We start from the raw sequence: 16758 nt of genomic DNA on the forward strand, positions 1-16758 counted from the left end.
CCCCCACAGGGTACACACTGGGAGTATTGATAGGATAAAGATGGCCGTGAATGAACACAGATTGCTTTACCGATACAGAGGGCAGCACTAAATATCATTTCCAACGATGTTTGTGATTGAACCAATAGATACAAAAAATAGTCAGGGCATCTAAAAAAATAAAATAGATAATACATTTAAATATAAGGACAAGCAAATGGAATTAGCTCAAATACCACCGGTAAAAAGTCCACAATGAACAAAACAGCCATCGGCCAACCTTTGAGGGCTGAGGCAGGACATGACCTAAGACAGGTTGAAGCACACTCTAGAAAATGGTAAAGGTGAAGAGTTGAGAGTGGCAGCCTGACTGAGCTCAGCTCGGATTACAGGGAGGCTGGAGGGTGCGCATGATTGTATCCAGCAGGAAGACACCAGCTAGTTGGGGGGGGGGGGGGATTAAGAATGAACACAAGCACACATTCAATGAGCTCAATAATTTATTTCAAAATAAGTCCAGAAAGAACAGAGCAGCGGGCGAGCATATGTTAAGGAACTTTAGACCAATAATCGACTTGAATATGTATGTCCTGGTGTGTGTGTGGATTCCATACGGCCTTACAAATCTGTCACTGTTTTAAGACTTTTACACACGTGTGTTCATGTATGTTTCTAAATGGTGAGAAAGGAGTGATCCTTTCTGTTCTCTCTGTGACGCAGCAGAGCGAGCTCAATCCAGCGGCTTTGAGATTCAGATGCTGACAACAGTCCTTTCTCGGCTGCCGCCCATTTATCGGTCCTTTACATGTGCTCTGGGTGGTTCTGCAAGCAACTGATGAACTCTGCAACCGGGTGGCCGTTAAAGCAGATCTGGTGGACAGCAGTAAAAAGAGGAAACCTGGAGAAGTGAAGGAAAGATGCAAGGATGAGGGGAAGAAAGATTCGGTGAAGTGTTTGGGAACCGGGATTATTGACTTCCTTGCTTAGAAGAGACGAGAGCATTTGCACGTCCTCTGGGATGAGACGGGCTGGTAGCACTGTTCTCATTAAACTTATTACACAAAATACACCAATTCTTTGAATTATTCAAATACCATAGTCACAAACGTACAGTTAGATTTCATTGGTAGAGACACCAGTGATAGATATCCTGATTCATTGCCAATATTTATATATTCAGCAATGATAGACAAACCAAAGTTATGATCACCTCTGACAAGGAGCTTATGTTTTTGATGAAAAACTTCTTGATGGGGAAAAAAAATCTGAAGATGGATATCAGTCTAACTTAGATCCCATAAAAATTTGAGAGCGATCCGGCTACCCGTCTAAATAAACGTTTTTTTTTTTTTTTAATCTGAATTTTCCCTTTTACTCATAATGGAGGCTTTTTCTAAAAATCATATTGTAAAAAAAGAAAAGAAGAAAAAAAAAAAATTAAATCTTTACATTGGAAACCCCGTTTATTAAGTTAACCATGTCACTCAAATATAAAAGAAACTTACTTATTCAACATGTCTTTCTGTTTCAAGACCTGATGCACCTCAGCTGCCGTTGCTGGACCTTGAAGCTTCTGACCATTCAGCAGCTCGTCCTCTAATTGCTCTATAGTCTTGACAGAGGGACAGAGATATTTGGCGTTTCTGCGTTTGAACATCACATTTTTCATAGGATATGGGTGAGGCTCTTCATACTCTGCCCGTCTTGACAAAAGCTTCCCCGATCTTGCGGTTGCGTCCACCGTAGCAGGTGGTGATGAGGTCAGCGATGCCACAGCTCTCCAGGAACGTGGCGGAGGAGACGGGGCAGTTCGTGCAGGAGAGCCTGGCAAAGGCGATCATCTCCATCAGGCCGAGACGAATCACCGCCGCCTTGGTGTTGTCGCCAAAACCCAGGCCATCGCAGAAACCTGCTCCCACTGCGACAATATTCTGGAGCAATAAAGGAGAGATGCTGCCGTTAGCAGTTTCAAGGTAAAAAATAAACAAGTTTGACGAAGGACAACAGCAAACCTTGAGAGCTCCACAGAGCTCCACAACAGCAGACTCCTCGACCACAGTCACACGGAAGTTGGTGGTCTGCATCAGCTCCTTCAGCATGGGCCCGTGAGCCTTGTTTGTGCACCCTGCGTCCAAAAACAACTTCAGAATCCATAGAACACATTATACGAACCAAATAAAGTTAAAGGTTTCGAATCATCAAATTGTTCTGTCAAATTCTAAAAAAAACAAAAAACACTTTCTTTCAGGATATTTTGTGTTAATACAAGACCAATAGTAATCATTTATTTGTATTTTACAGACATCTAAGTGGAGGATCAAACTCTTCAGGATGTGGTTGTCCTCCCTACCGATGGTTGTCTCGCAGAACTTCTCATCTGCAACTTCATTGGCGATGTTGGCTCCCATGAGCACCGTCATATCGATGCCCAGTCTACCTCGAATGACTTCAGAGATCAGCTGCAGGCCATCCGGCCCCACATCCACACCCTGGAGCCCGCAGTGACCACAAAACACACAGTAATCCATTTATCACATGAACGCACTTCCCTCACCGTGAAACCTACCAAAACAAAAATAACTGCTTTTATATTTCAGTGCTGTATTTTAAATTCTTTTTTCTTTTCTTTTCTTCTCTGTAGTTCTCTTCTTTATGCGAGCATTGTTTAAAGGAGCCGGAGAACAACAATCGCCGCTTCACATTTTAAAAATGTACCTTGATGAGAGACATGCCTACAGCGTCCTTTTTGACGTGATCCTTGATGGTGTCACAGACCCGTCCGATGAACTGGTGAGGAACCACGAAGATCAGGATGTCGGCTCCTTTCACAGACTCGGCCAAGTCCGGAACCGCCAACTGTTGAGTAGAGAGGAAATAAGGTGACGCGACAATCCGTGTCAGCGGCGCGCGGCTGCCATTGGTCGCCAGTGTCTTGTCCTGCTCACCACATTGGGGGGCAGCTTGTGACCGGGCAGATATTTCACATTTTGGTGTTCTGTGTTGATGACTTCAGTGAGTTTACGGCCCTCCACCATCTCTTCAAACACCCACATGTTCACCGTGGTCTCAAACGTGTCGTACTTGGCTGCATTGCCACCCACTATCTTGGCGATGGCAGAGCCCCTGTGGACACGAAGACGAAGACTTGGTACAAGAGACATCCTACCGTCAAGACATTTGTTAGACGACAAAGGTTAGATACACAAAAATATTACAAGGCTACTTAATGTTCGTAATTCTATCTCTAAGACAATAACTTATTAATGGTTGGCTTTTTTTAATGTCCTGATGGCGATGCGTGGAACATTGTTTCAGCATGAGCACAATCTGATTAAAAGATCCACTTTACATAGAGTTAAGGGCAATCTATATTTAAGACCACTTATTAATAATAATCAGGATTAGTTCCATTTATTACCACACGTGAAACATCTGACGCAACTATTCTGGAATGTAAAATAAGATTTTTTTTCTATTCAAATAACTTTAATCAGTGTTCACTTTATGCTCTCCTGTTTACTTCACTGCATTTATTTGATTTACTTCCTGTCGGGAAACCCATAAAACATAATGAAATGTTAATTGGGATATGCAGGCGTGTGCAACTTAAGACCACTCTCTGTGCATGCAACGGCATCACAACACCGCCTATGCCTTGATCAATGCATAACACTAATCAGAATAACATGCGTCGACACTCGTCGTCTTGCTTCCTTCACCGCTGACCTTTCTAAAGGTCACACAGCCTGTCAGCGACGCCACATAAGGGCCGACGGCGCACAGAAGTGCAAGACAAATAAATGCATGAAAGAAGAATAGATTAGTGTGTGTGCATGTGTGAAGTGTGTCCCCGGCAGCATTCATAACACACTGTCTGTGTGTGAAATCTGGTCCAGAGAACACACACACACACACACACACACACAGACATATCCAAGGCCCCACAACAACCCATTGAGGACAGAAATCCTTCACTCACCAGTTACCAGAGCCGACCACACAGACTTTCTTCGGCCCTGCCATCCTGTGTTCGACGTCGCAGACAGAGCGGCTGAAGCTGGGCAGAAGTATTTATACCAGACACACAGCTGAGACCTGACACTCCCCGTCCCGGTCTGCTCTGCCACCTCTCAGGGACTCACTTACTCTCTCTCGCTCTCTAAATACTGAACTTGAGTTTTGCCCTACGATACATGAGACGGCGATTAAACTGCTGGTTGAAAACTGACCAGTGACATTTCTTTTGCAATACATTTATTCATCTTTAGGGAGCGTGTGCAACATTAATTGTTGCACGATGGCACTGTAAAAAAAAAAAAAAAAATCATAGTCTGTGATCCCTCATTGACAATGGCAATAAACCGATTCTGATTCATTTGACCATTAATCTATTTTCTTATCCACCTTGGAGGTCACGGGTCTGCTGGAGTCTATCCCAGCCGGCTATGGTCGATAAGTGGGGTTCACCCCGGATGAGCCGGCATCTCATCCGGGGTGTCACATGAGAGAGAAACACACAAACTCATGGGAAACACTGGGGAACATACAAACTCCTAAACGTGTCAGGGAACTATTATCTATTTAAAACCATTAAATCATTGGGTATTTTGTCACGTCGTCCATTCTGGGCCACCCTAGGGGGAATTTATTTAAAATCATGCGGCCACATAACTTCCTTCATTTCATCTGAATGTCCCTCCAGCAAAGAAATTCCTGAGTTTACCTTCCCATTTTTGGGAAGGTAATGGGACATATTTAATAGAACTACCGGTAAACACACATAGCGCTAGTCATTTCTGTTTTTAACATCAGTAATCCTAATACTTGTTTGTGCTTCTTGGCATCTGAACTCACGGTAGTGCCCAAAATCCAAAGTACACACGGGACAAGTCCCATTCCTACTTCTAACATGGTGTTTGTATTAAAAGCTACACATCTGCCTATTTCTTTATGCATATATGAGAGTGAATCCCAGCAGCTTGTTTCTGATTGGAGGGATTATAAGTGTTACATCTTCACCTACATGATCAACGATCTGGGTACTTAGAGCCATATTTGTTGATGTTCCAAGACACATTGGATCAGGCTCAAGATCAAGAGATCACTCAAATTCAAAACTAATAACTAGATAAAAATACAAATTTTAATGTTTATTGACATCCAATGCAATCCACAAAGTTTTTCATTAAATGAAGGTACACTAGAAAAAAGAAAGCAAACCGGTACATTTTACATTTTCCTTTATTATAACATAAGAACATACAGAAAAATAAGTTTGGTCCATGAAAAACTCTACAGATTCAAATGATGCCACACCCCAGAATTTCCCGCCATTTGCTCCGAATCACAAACCCACTCAAACCCTCATTAGTGTATTCTTGAAATGAAATGCCTTATGCCAAATTTTCAGCACGCCTCATTACCTTCAACGGGGAAACAATCCAGGATACAAAGACTCTGCAGCTGCTTAAAGTGTTCACGTCTCCCCAGCGCAGAATTACTAAAACACTGAGTATTGAACCTTTCTCAGGTCGCAGGTGAGGAATTCTGTTTGTCCGGCAGAGCAGAGGCTTCAAATAAAAACTGCCCTCTTCGTGTTATGAAGTGAACCACTTCGCTCAGACAGCAAGCACTGACTAACATAAATACTGGTTCCACTATCTGGGCCGAGAGGACATCATGGAACATCATTTTTACTTCACATCCATCTTCAGTTTGTTTCTGCTCTGTATTTACAAAACTATATAGACTAGAGGTACTCAAACTAGCTACTTCCTTGATAATCTGTACTAGCTAACAAGACAAGTACTGATATAACACATACTGTTAAACCAAAGATCATTGGTAAAAATAATAATAAAAAATCATATTTACGTGTCACCCTTAAAAGGATTTATCTTTTATTTATCTTTTAAAGGTCTCTCATACAATAAGCTGGGGTACAAACCACCAAAACAAAGTGACACACACACAGTCACGATGCAGCCAAGCAGCCCGATGGTACAAACACAATCAGGATCAAGGCTCATAGGCAAGCGTACTTTTTCAATTAGGTTTAAGATTCAGGGGCAAAATACATCAAAAGTCGCCAAGTACAATCTGCTCTCTGCTTTTCATGTGTGCCAAATCTTTACTTTTGTGTGGGCACAATGTATGAAAATGAAAGGAATGCTTTCAGGTGAGGCTTAGACATGCAGCAGAAAATAATGTGTTCTCGGAGCGCTGGTGTGAGGATAAAAAAAAAAATATATAAGGCTACAGAAAAACAGGAAGCAGCAACCAACAAACTGCAGGAGCAGATAATCTACAATCTATGCCTCTAAACTCATCAGAAAACTCACTTTGATCATCACACACACACACACACACACACACACACTCACTCGCACATTAGTCGTCTCCATCAGCACATCTCTTTATTGGTTGTGGGTAAATTTCCTTAGGTGTTCCTGATGCTGATTGCCTGCTCCAGCTCCTGCCGCCTCTGCTGCACCTGGAGGAGGTTTCCCCAAAGACAAGATTTAATGACCAGTAGATAAAAACCATGACAACGATCATTAGAGGCCTAATGCTACTATTTTGACAAACTATTTAAAAGTGTCTCTGAATTAATCCAGAAACCTTCTCTGGCTGATCACATTCTCAAATGTGTGACGTTTTCTTTCTGGTTTGAAGTACTAAGTAGGTATGATAGAGATATATAAATACACAAGAGCTACTGACAAACGGAAAGGAAAATACTTGTCAACAAATAATTTATAGAAAAATAAAACCCATAACAAAATAATGAGCACATTATTCACGATGTGATTCACAGCCCCAGAAAGGACATTATGTGATAATGTCGGATATGAAAATATTTTTATATCTAACTTTCTAAAAATCTATCATCAAGAAAGGAACACAATGTATGACTGAAGAAGACATCACGTGAATCAAAGATGAAACCAATCCTCACTGACGTGATTATAAAAGTCATCACAAATGATCCTCCGAGTAGGAGAATAAGACACGAGAAGCTGGTTACCTTGGAGGAGAAGTAGCGACCGGCCGCTTCCTGAGCCCACGGCTGGTAGTAAAACTCTGCTCTGCGCTCCTCTTCTGGGTTTCCCACCACGTCCGTCATGGTCTGCAAGGTGAGGATGACACAATTAGCTCTTACCGATCCCACAGCTGAACTGGGATCCTGTGTGGAGGAATGACGTGAAGACCCCGAGTCGAGAGCAGCCATGACAAACACTCGTTTTATTTTGTAGGGCTGTTGCTGAGGAGGCAGCCAGCTCAAATTAACTCCATTTCAGAAACGGCTGAATAAACACTGGAGGTGGTCGACAGCTAGTCTGCCCATGGCGAGCACGTCCTCAAGCAGACGTGTTAAATGCTTGATGCTCGACCCTGGCCTCCTGCAGGACCACCTGAGTGAGCAGGGTGAGCTTTGTGGTGTTCGCCAGGGTCCGCCGAAACAGAACCTCAAAGGTATTTCAACAAAAGGTAGAAATATTCTTGTGAAACGTTAGATTTACCTCCTTATTCCTGACGAGATTAATGCATGTTTATTTACAGTATGTTACCGCAGATCTTTATAAAACCTCTACACAACGTCTCTGTAGTGTCTGTATTCAGATGGTCTTTACAGCATGTCTAGTCTATTTTATTAAAATTCTGCCTCACAGGGATTTACAACTCCGCAAGGCTTCGGATTCAAGTTATCAATGATTGATTTCTCTCTTAACCGCTGAACATTTGGATAAAATGGTGAGCGTTTCCTTTCCGAAACACTGAAGACACGGATCTGTCCCTGATGTTTAACACATTGGACATTCAACATTTGCTCTAATTCAATAACAGACAAAACATTTAGAGACAACTAAATAAGTAGAAAACCGCCAGACTGCAAAACATGAAACATCAGAAAACAGCTTCCTTCAGTAAAAGCCGTTTCAGTTATTTCTGTCAGCATTTGGGCCGCTGAAATCAGAGATGGGAGCACATTCCCTTTTGTATCACTACAAACTACATGAATCCACACATGGATCTCAGAGGAGAGTCACTGAGGCGAGGGCTTACCTTGAGGTCTCTGCACTGGGACTGCAGCCAGTCGTTGATAAAGCCCTGAGGATCTCTGGCAAAACTCAACATGAACTCTCTCTGGGTCTTCAGCTGATTGATCGTCTCGATCGTTTCATGTATCTGAAGAGGAACAAGAAGAGAAGGGTCATCAATTAAAGACAATTAATGGAGTATTTAAATGTCACTGTCAAGTGAAATATCAATCAAAATAGTGAGAATATTAGCATCTGATCCCAGAACAGAGTCCACACAGGATGAGGGACTCGGCTTGATGCATCTATGCCTTATCAACATGATTACAAGCACACCAGGCGGTGGCTGCTGGGATGAGGTGAGAAAGACCCGTCTGAGCCGTGTGAAACTGGACGCAGCGGGTCCACAACGTGAGAATAAAACCTACCGTGTGGGTTCAGGACCAACGGACGCTGCATTGAAACGGAATGCGTCGTACCTTATTGTCCAGTCCTGCTATTTCCTGCTGACTGGCTGTGGAGAGCAGGAAGGAGTTCATCTGAGTCTTCAGGCTGTCGTCGACTTCCACATCAATGTCGTAGCAGGCAGTCTTCTTCTGGTCATTCGGGTCCACACTAGAAGAATGCAGTAGCTCGTTTGAGTCGGGATTCATTACGCCGCAATCCGATCAATGCTCCAATGAGGATACCTGATCACATGATTGATGATGATGGGCTCCGGCGGCATCAAGAGGGCGTGCAACCGCTGCGGGATCTCAGAGAACTTCATTCTTTGAGTCTCGAAAATCTGCAAAATGAAACCAACCAAAGAGCCTTTCATTCTGTCACTCAAGTTTAACGACTGAATTTATAAATACGAATAATCCTCGTTCTGTCCTCGTCCTGTTTTGTGACCCGTCTCTCTACAATAAAACAGAATTATATGCGATGAAAAGAAAACCAGTGGGTCTATTCCATCTTGATTACTTTTCAGAACAGTCTTGTATTTACAATAAACTACAATCTGCCGAGAAAATGTATTTCAGCCTTGTTGCATTTCACGGCCAACTTCCCCCGATCCCGTTTATCTTGGCACGGGGGAAGAAAATGAACTGGGAAATCTATCAGTGACCCAGGAAGAATGGAAATCGCCATATAAGGATCACTTCATCTTCATGGAGCACTTTTGTATTTCAAGGAAACTAATGTCAGGTGCATTAGGTTACAAACAGGCTCCACCCACCTGCTGCAGGTATTTGTCACAGTTGATGAACTCGCGCTCATGAGGGTCTTGAAGCTTGTGGGTCTTGACATACTGCCAGAGGGCCTGAATGATGACCGGTCTGGTCTGGGTGTGGATGCCCAGCATCCGAGCCAGGCGGGGGTCCAGCTTGAACTGAGGGGGCTGGGTTGAAGCGACGTCAAAAATGGCGTTAGATTTCAGCATACCCATCGCCAACCTCTCCTCTACATGAACTCTTTGCAGGAAACCCCGAAAGCTACGTCACCGACCCGGCGAAGCAGAGGAAAACAGCGGCGGGTAAACTCCAGACATTCACCTGGTAGTCAAGCATGAGCAGGACGGTGCAGCGGACACCAACATCACCAGGCCTCTTCACCTGGAAGCCATCGGTCTCCTGAGTGGTGGCCGTCCTGTGCCACTGCAACGACACAAAAGGACATCTGAACAAGCCTGAAACTCCCCGGAGCTCAAAGTTCCACTTAAAATACAAATTGCTTCAAACAAACGCCTCCAAAATCTAAGAATGCACTTACAGGAGGACAGGAACTCGTTCTTGTGTCCCTCTCTTCACATTGTTCACGGCAGAGGATTCGAACAAGAGCAGCATTTTAACGAAGAACTCCTGCTCTCAGTTTGTAAGGAGAGAGTTTCAGTTGCTGCAGCAACTGATCACCGATGAAATAAATGCAATGCAAGTGCCGAGCCGGTCGCCTCATATACATCTACTGGATATATTTAACACTGAAAACACTATTGCGCGCCTTTTCAAAACAAAGTACAAATACAATCAAAGCAGAATCTATTAGTTGATTTAATCAGTTTATTTTGCAACGTGGATAAACTGAGTCACACTTTGATACTTGATTGAGTCATGAGCTAAATGGCCGAGCGCTGCGAGCGCGCCTCAGTCGTTCAGTTGAGGTATTCACCACCTTCCGTACTCGTCTCGCGTTTCCATTATTTACGTGATTCTGGCTGTATCTGTGAGTGTTCCTTATAAGTGATGGGTCCAAAGAAAGCCAGTGGTAATGATGGCAGTGACAAGAAAAGAAGCATGAAATTATCAATCAAGTTCTTACTTCCACAAGGTGATTATCTGGTCCATACAGGTCCTTGTCCAACTCGATGACCAGAGACTTGAAGAAAGAGGAGAACTTGCGCTTCTGTTTGGTGGCTTCGTATTTGGACACGGCCGTCTGCAAGGCAAATGTTACAGATGAAAACGGGAGTTAAGCCACATGTAACAGTATACAGAAAAACAGTTAGACTCTACTGTTCCACTGCTGAATTTAACCAGAATATTTCAGAGTAAAGCCTACATCTTCCAACAGACGCCCTTCAACACGCAGCTCCCATGATGCAACGGTTCCTTCTCCATCCTCAGCATCCGGCTTTGCAGGGTTGAAAGTATTTGATATGAAGATCCTCAATTTTCTTTTTTGCTGCCAATAATTAGACAAAATGAATTTTTAATCATCAGTCACAAAACAGTGACATTATGATTTTATCAACAGACTTTTAAACCAATCATTTGCTGTTTCTATAAAAATAAATCACTGCAGTGTGGAAGCCCGGCTGAGAGATTCAATGGTGAAGTGATAAAACACCAGTGCTCCATAATAAAGGACATTTAGGCACCGTATCCAGTAATACATCCATGCAAATATTGTATTTGTGGATCAGAAGTGTCTCCAGTGAAACTTTTTAGAATGAAATCTGTCAATTATTTGAATGTCTCCAGTAGGTGGCAGTATTAGCCAGGAGACCAAGCTAAGAACTCGGCTTCTGTGTGTGCGTATGCCTGTGGGCCGGCTGGGGGGGGGGGGTTTAAAAATCAAGAAAGTGCGACAAACACAATCCAAATATTAGAAACAAGTAAAGCACTTGAAGTGCAACCAAAAATCTTGATCTTATCTGCAATCTACAATCATCTGTGGGTCAGGTCTCGGTGCTTTTTAAGAATTGAATGGCTGATGGCTCTGAGCTACATCTCTAACTACAGGTGCTGCTTAAGGCCACACAGTATGAACAAGAAAAGAAAAAGGCACCGACCTATCACAAATTCTGCATTAATAACGCCCGTTATTATGGTCTGCTTCTTTTGAAAGAATTAACCTTCTTTCCTTTAGTATTGAGATAAAAACCAGAAGGTTCCTTAAAAGTTGAAGGTGTTCTGTATAATACTTCACTGCAGACCCAGCAACAAACTTTGAATTTTAAGACATTAATTTGATATTGTACTATGACAACAGTACAAAAGCCCATGGATTCGTGTTGAATCTACTAACTGTACCAAGAAGCCTTAGTAATAAATTAAATGACTTGAAAATAGAGATGAGCAATCAATCAAAATGTTATCAGGACCATTAGTATTATGGACAAATATCAAGCCACAAACGTCAGATGTTACAAAATAATTGGTGATCTAGAGATGCCTCAGCGTACAAGTCCTAAACTCGACATGTACGGAAATGTGCTTTTTGGTACATCGAAAAAGAATCCATCTTATATTTTATTCAGCTACTTCCACTTTAGCTTCCAGCCTCTATCACTGAGAGGATTTCTAGGGAGGAAAACTTACCTTAATGGGCCTCTTGAGGGCCTCCTGAATATCCAGCCTCTTGCGCACGATGGTCTGGTCTAGCTTTCTCTCGAAAGCCAGCAGATCCATGTAAGCCTGAGATTCCGGGACCAGCTCCCTGATCTGGGAAAACAACAGGAGCACAATCAGCGACATGCTGTCACCATCAGCACCACTATAGAACATATTACGACACACAGCAAAGAAGATAGGTGTAATAAAAACCATGACGGCGAACAGATGCAGCAAGTCAAACTTTGCTTCACTAATAAACTTGAAGCTTTAGCCCACGGCTACATTTCGTGCACATCTGTGCCGCAGTGTGCATGAGAATGAGCAGCATTATGCCTAAATCGATCACCTAGTTGAGTTTGTGCGCCACAATCTTTCAAGTTACTGCCGTCTCATGTGAAGTACTGAGAAATATCCCTTTAAAAACCAACACCGGAGTAAAACCAGGCGAACGGCAGATATACTGCAGGTCCTCCAAAAATATGAAGCGCTTATAGACCGATTGATACTCACCCTCTGAGGTAGAATCTTATCAGCCATCTTCTTCTTCTTTGTGCTAAAAAATAAGTAAAACAAGAGCAGCCTGAGTGTGAGCCAGAGCAGAGCAGAGCAGAGCGTCACCGATAGAATCCCAATAGTTCCGTCCCCGATTCGATGGCTAGTGGGAAAATAATATGGCAGCTTTCTCACGCTCATCAACTTGTATTCTCCGTTCTTCCTTTCATTTACAAAGCCTAACTCAAACCTCAGCAGTACGGCTTTTTGGTATTCTGCAAGCTATTCTCTCAAATACACTAGAAATTCTTTGGCCATTCAGTGTGAGAAAAACTGACGGTGTGGTCGGCACTAGGAATGAAAGCTACTGACCAAACCCAAAATATTTCATGTCCAGGTCTTACAAAAAGAAAAGGAAAAAAAAGAGAAAAGCGGCAAAAAACTGGAAGCAGAGTGTTCGACATTTCTGGTCTTCAGATATTGAAATGAAAAATTGATTGGCTTCCTGATTAAATATCTGTTGTTTCAATAGTGGATTAATGGCTGCCGCTCTAAAACACAACAACGCACTGTTCCAGGGTCTGGTTCCTGTTACAACAACAGATCAATCACAATTGTACCTGCTTTTAGTTCCCACTGCACCAAACTGAAGCTTTACATTTAAGGCAATAGGGGCTCATTCACAGTTCAATCAAGGAACAGTTGTTCTTTATAAAATAACATTCTCAAATAAAGAATGGTCACAAAATGTACGAGTCTCCTTAATGTGCAGCCACAGGAACGGGAGGACTTACTGCTGGTTGCGATTCTGCTGCTGCACCTGCTGAATCTGCTGGGGGGCCGGCCTCTTTCGAGAGGGGTCCATCACTCCAGGCATCACAGGGCGAGACACTGGGCTGCCGCCGTATCCAGGGGGGCCCATGGCCGGCCCCTGCGGTGTCATGCGGCTGGATGGAGGCATGCCCGGTCTCTGCACACAAAATATACAAAAAGTTAATTTGCCAGACGATCAGTTTCGTTTTCTATTCATGTTGTTTCAAATCCTTGAGTGCAGAATGTTGCAACCGCCTACTCAGATCCTGCAGAAGTGAATCAAGATCAATCGTGAGTTTATTGAGGAATCCGGTTGACAGGTAATCCATTCTATTGTTTGTTACTGCACAGACACACTTGCACGATTTGTCAACCCTGTACAGAAGCACCGACCAACATAAAAGATCACGATGATTTCGCGGGGAACACGGCAGCAAAGCATTAGTAGCCCGTCCGCTGATGCACCGGAGTATCTCTACATTGAACTTTTGTTTCTCCCCCCCCCCACAGATTAGTACTTTTTTATATGTACGTGAATATTTTCCAGGTCTTACAAGATGTAGCATCAAACAAGTGAACAGAGAAACACTCACAGCCCCGACTCACCAAGCCGTGCGCCAAGAATTCAAAAAGGCGACTTCGTGTATCAAACTGCATGAATGCAGGCAAAAACAACAGATGAAAGACAAATCGCTGCCTGACGCTTCTCCTCCCGCACTCAGTCCAACAAATGCAATGAAGAGTAAACGCGATTTCTCTTCAGCTTATGGTGGAGGGAGGAAAGGAGAGACGGATACGCGCTTGTCAGCAATGCAAGCAAGATGAATGCGCTCTGCCTTTTCCATACAGTGCAGCGTGGGCAGTAAGGTACCGCATGGCGATTATTAAACGCTCTCTAAATCGGGCTAACCTTGGTTTGCTGTGCAAACAATTTGAGTTTTTGCAGTATTCGGAGCATGTAAATGTGTCGTGAAAAGCTGCTTGCGTGAGTGAAAGCAGTCAAGGACAGTGGAGAAAAGGGATACAACATCTTTTCACTGAACTATGCCGCGTGCTTCCAGTAGCTAGGCAGCAAACACTGCAACAGACGTGACCAATGACTTTCCACATCTACCGAGATTTGAAACACAGCAGCGTCCTTCCAAGCAATAATAGAAACTGAAGTGATTTAGAAACATTCACATTGTATAGTGACAATTATTTTTTTTATCAACTACCAAACATGAACTCAGCACACCCTTTTTCCATCTTTAATTTTGAATATTTACTGCAGTTCTAGACATACCTGCTTGGAATAGACTTGTGGTATGTCCGTTTGCATATTTCTTGTTGTAATGTTAGTGACAGTATTTCCATATCTGTGAGCAGCGATAGCGACCTGCAGCTAAAGAGCAGCAGAGTCTAGACTTTTTTTTTAGCATTTGACCTCAGACATAATGTGACTTTATGTTCCCACTGAAGATGGCAGCTAAAACTGTTATCTTTGGGGCAAACAAAATGGAAACAATTACATTTAAACCATGTTCTCATGGATAAAACACCATAAAGCCAAACAGAAACTATAAAGTCACATTCCTGATATATCTTGCTGTTACATTTCCAATTTACAGAGGTTACGGATGAAGTGCAATGTTTGATCACCGTTTAAAAGACATTTTATGTGCAATGTATTTTAGAAAACAGCGGCAGTGCAGAACCTATTGGTCATAAATGCCCCTTTTGAACTCAAAAGCAAATGAAAAACATGGTCTGAAACACATTTTGCTGTTAAAGGAGCTAACAGGGCTTTCCAGTGCCGTGCGTTCTTTCAATCTTGAAGAAACATTCCAGCGTTTCCCTGTCAGTGCTCACACTAAGCAGTTTCATTGCTGTGATGAGACATCAGTTCAGGCTCTGTTGAAAAAAAACAGTATGGGGACCCAAACTCCTTTTTATTATATTGTTATTCACCCTCCTGCATATCAGAAATGATGGTAACTTGAATATTTAATGTTCTGTTCTACTGCCCAGAGTAAATAGTAATAGTTAATACAGCTGCAAGATACACATAACTTCTGTTTTTCAACAGTGAACAAATTTCTGGTACTACTACTGTACTTTCTTCTTGCCCTCTGAGGGGTCACCACAGCAAATCAACCTCCTTCACTTCACCCTGTCCTTTGCATCGTCCTCCCTCACTACGTCCATTTATCTTCTCCTGGGTCGTCCTCTGGCCCTGTTCCCTGGCAGTTCCATCCTCAGCATCCTTCTACCGATATAGTCCCGGTCTCTCCTCTGGACACGTCCAAACCATCAAAGTCTGTCCTCTCTGACCTCATCTCCAAAACGTCTAACCTTCACTGTCCCTCTTCTTGCCTCATTTCTAATCATATCCAACCTGGTCACTCCTAAGGAGAACCTCAGCATCTTCAACTCCGCCACCTCTAGCTCCGCCTCCTGTCCTTTCCTCTGAGCCACTGTCTCTAAGCCGTCCATCATGGCTGTCCTCACCGCTTTCCTTTCCCATCATCCTCACTGACACCGTATTCCATTTATTTAGGTTGGAATGTCAGCTTGAATGCTCCCCCATCACTTTGACCTCTCAGCTTTAACAGTATGTTATTTTCAAATATGCAAGAAGATCCAAGTCCTGTAATACATTTGAAAAAAAAAAAAAAAACTACTTTCAAAATCTGTTCATTCATGACACCTCTATACAGATAAAGCTAGTCTTTTAGCTACATACAACTATTTCCCCAACTAAAGTACTTTCGTGGCAAATAAAAGACAAATCAGTGAAAACTCAGAGAGCTACATGTGATTTATCCTCTGAGGCTAAAGCAAGCTTACCCAATATAGACGCTGGTGGCAGAGGAATGACCAAACAGATAACTTCAACACCATCGAAGGTGCAGTGGTACCTTGTTTTTGAACGAGACGTAAATCTGTAGCTTCGTGCAGCCTTTTCATTCTTAAGCAGGGAATGGTAACGCTTCAATTGTAACGGTAACTTTTTTAATCCAACCACAACTTTCAAAAGTTGAGACTGCCTGGGGTCAAGAAACAACAACAACGTGTTTCAATAATTTACTAGGGGGAATTTGAGCAAAGCACAGTTACGAGCTACTGCTGCTAGCAGGCTAAGCTAATTGGATGATGCGACCAACTTGCTAACCTTATCGTCGGCGGGCGGGAGTGTTAGCAAATTCAAACAAACAAACAAACTCTGATAGTGTTGGCAAAAGCGACCAGTTGAAACGTTCCTGGCGGCAAAGGCCCATTCAGCGTGGACGGCGGCACGGACGAACCGCGGCCGAATCCTGCGACGGTAGTTAACATTAGCCGCTAATGACAAAGCAGCCTTTAGATGCTTTGTTCTAGCGGACTGGCTAACGCGACGCGACAGCAGCAGCAGCAGCAGCAGCAGCAAAGATGGAGCGATAGCTCACCGGGTATCCAGGCCCCGGCATTGGGGAGCGATACATGTGGTTCTGCGCAGCCGATGACGGTCCCATTCTTCCAGAGGGCGTCCCGGGGCCCATGCCTGGTCCTGCGCCCGGTACCGGCGGTCCAGGTCCCATTGCTCCACCACTGCCTCCCGTCGGTGCCGTCGGGAACCCCCCTCTGGCCGCCAT

The 16758-nt window shown here is 43.4% G+C and overlaps 2 protein-coding genes across 2 annotated transcripts; both read right to left on the reverse strand.

Annotated features, from left to right (window-relative positions):
• Window positions 1–466: 466 nt before the first annotated feature.
• LOC137898190 (glycerol-3-phosphate dehydrogenase [NAD(+)], cytoplasmic-like) lies at window positions 467–4111 on the reverse strand. Its single transcript, XM_068742198.1, has 8 exons — window positions 3959–4111; window positions 2925–3102; window positions 2695–2835; window positions 2330–2468; window positions 1992–2104; window positions 1674–1910; window positions 1485–1591; window positions 467–877 (listed from the first exon to the last, which is right to left on the reverse strand). The coding sequence occupies exons 1-8, from the start codon at window positions 4000–4002 to the stop codon at window positions 781–783; spliced, it is 1056 nt and encodes a 351-aa protein (XP_068598299.1). The 5' UTR covers window positions 4003–4111; the 3' UTR covers window positions 467–780.
• Window positions 4112–5162: 1051 nt separating this feature from the next.
• On the reverse strand, window positions 5163–16758 carry smarcd1 (SWI/SNF related, matrix associated, actin dependent regulator of chromatin, subfamily d, member 1). The gene is made up of 13 exons (XM_068742333.1): window positions 16573–16758; window positions 13126–13301; window positions 12350–12392; window positions 11825–11947; window positions 10563–10685; window positions 10323–10439; window positions 9560–9661; window positions 9244–9405; window positions 8711–8808; window positions 8501–8636; window positions 8047–8169; window positions 7007–7108; window positions 5163–6472 (listed from the first exon to the last, which is right to left on the reverse strand). The coding sequence occupies exons 1-13, from the start codon at window positions 16756–16758 to the stop codon at window positions 6419–6421; spliced, it is 1545 nt and encodes a 514-aa protein (XP_068598434.1). The 3' UTR covers window positions 5163–6418.

This window comes from Brachionichthys hirsutus, chromosome 8 (genome assembly GCF_040956055.1).
Source record: "Brachionichthys hirsutus isolate HB-005 chromosome 8, CSIRO-AGI_Bhir_v1, whole genome shotgun sequence".
In the NCBI taxonomy this organism is placed as follows: domain Eukaryota; kingdom Metazoa; phylum Chordata; class Actinopteri; order Lophiiformes; family Brachionichthyidae; genus Brachionichthys; species Brachionichthys hirsutus.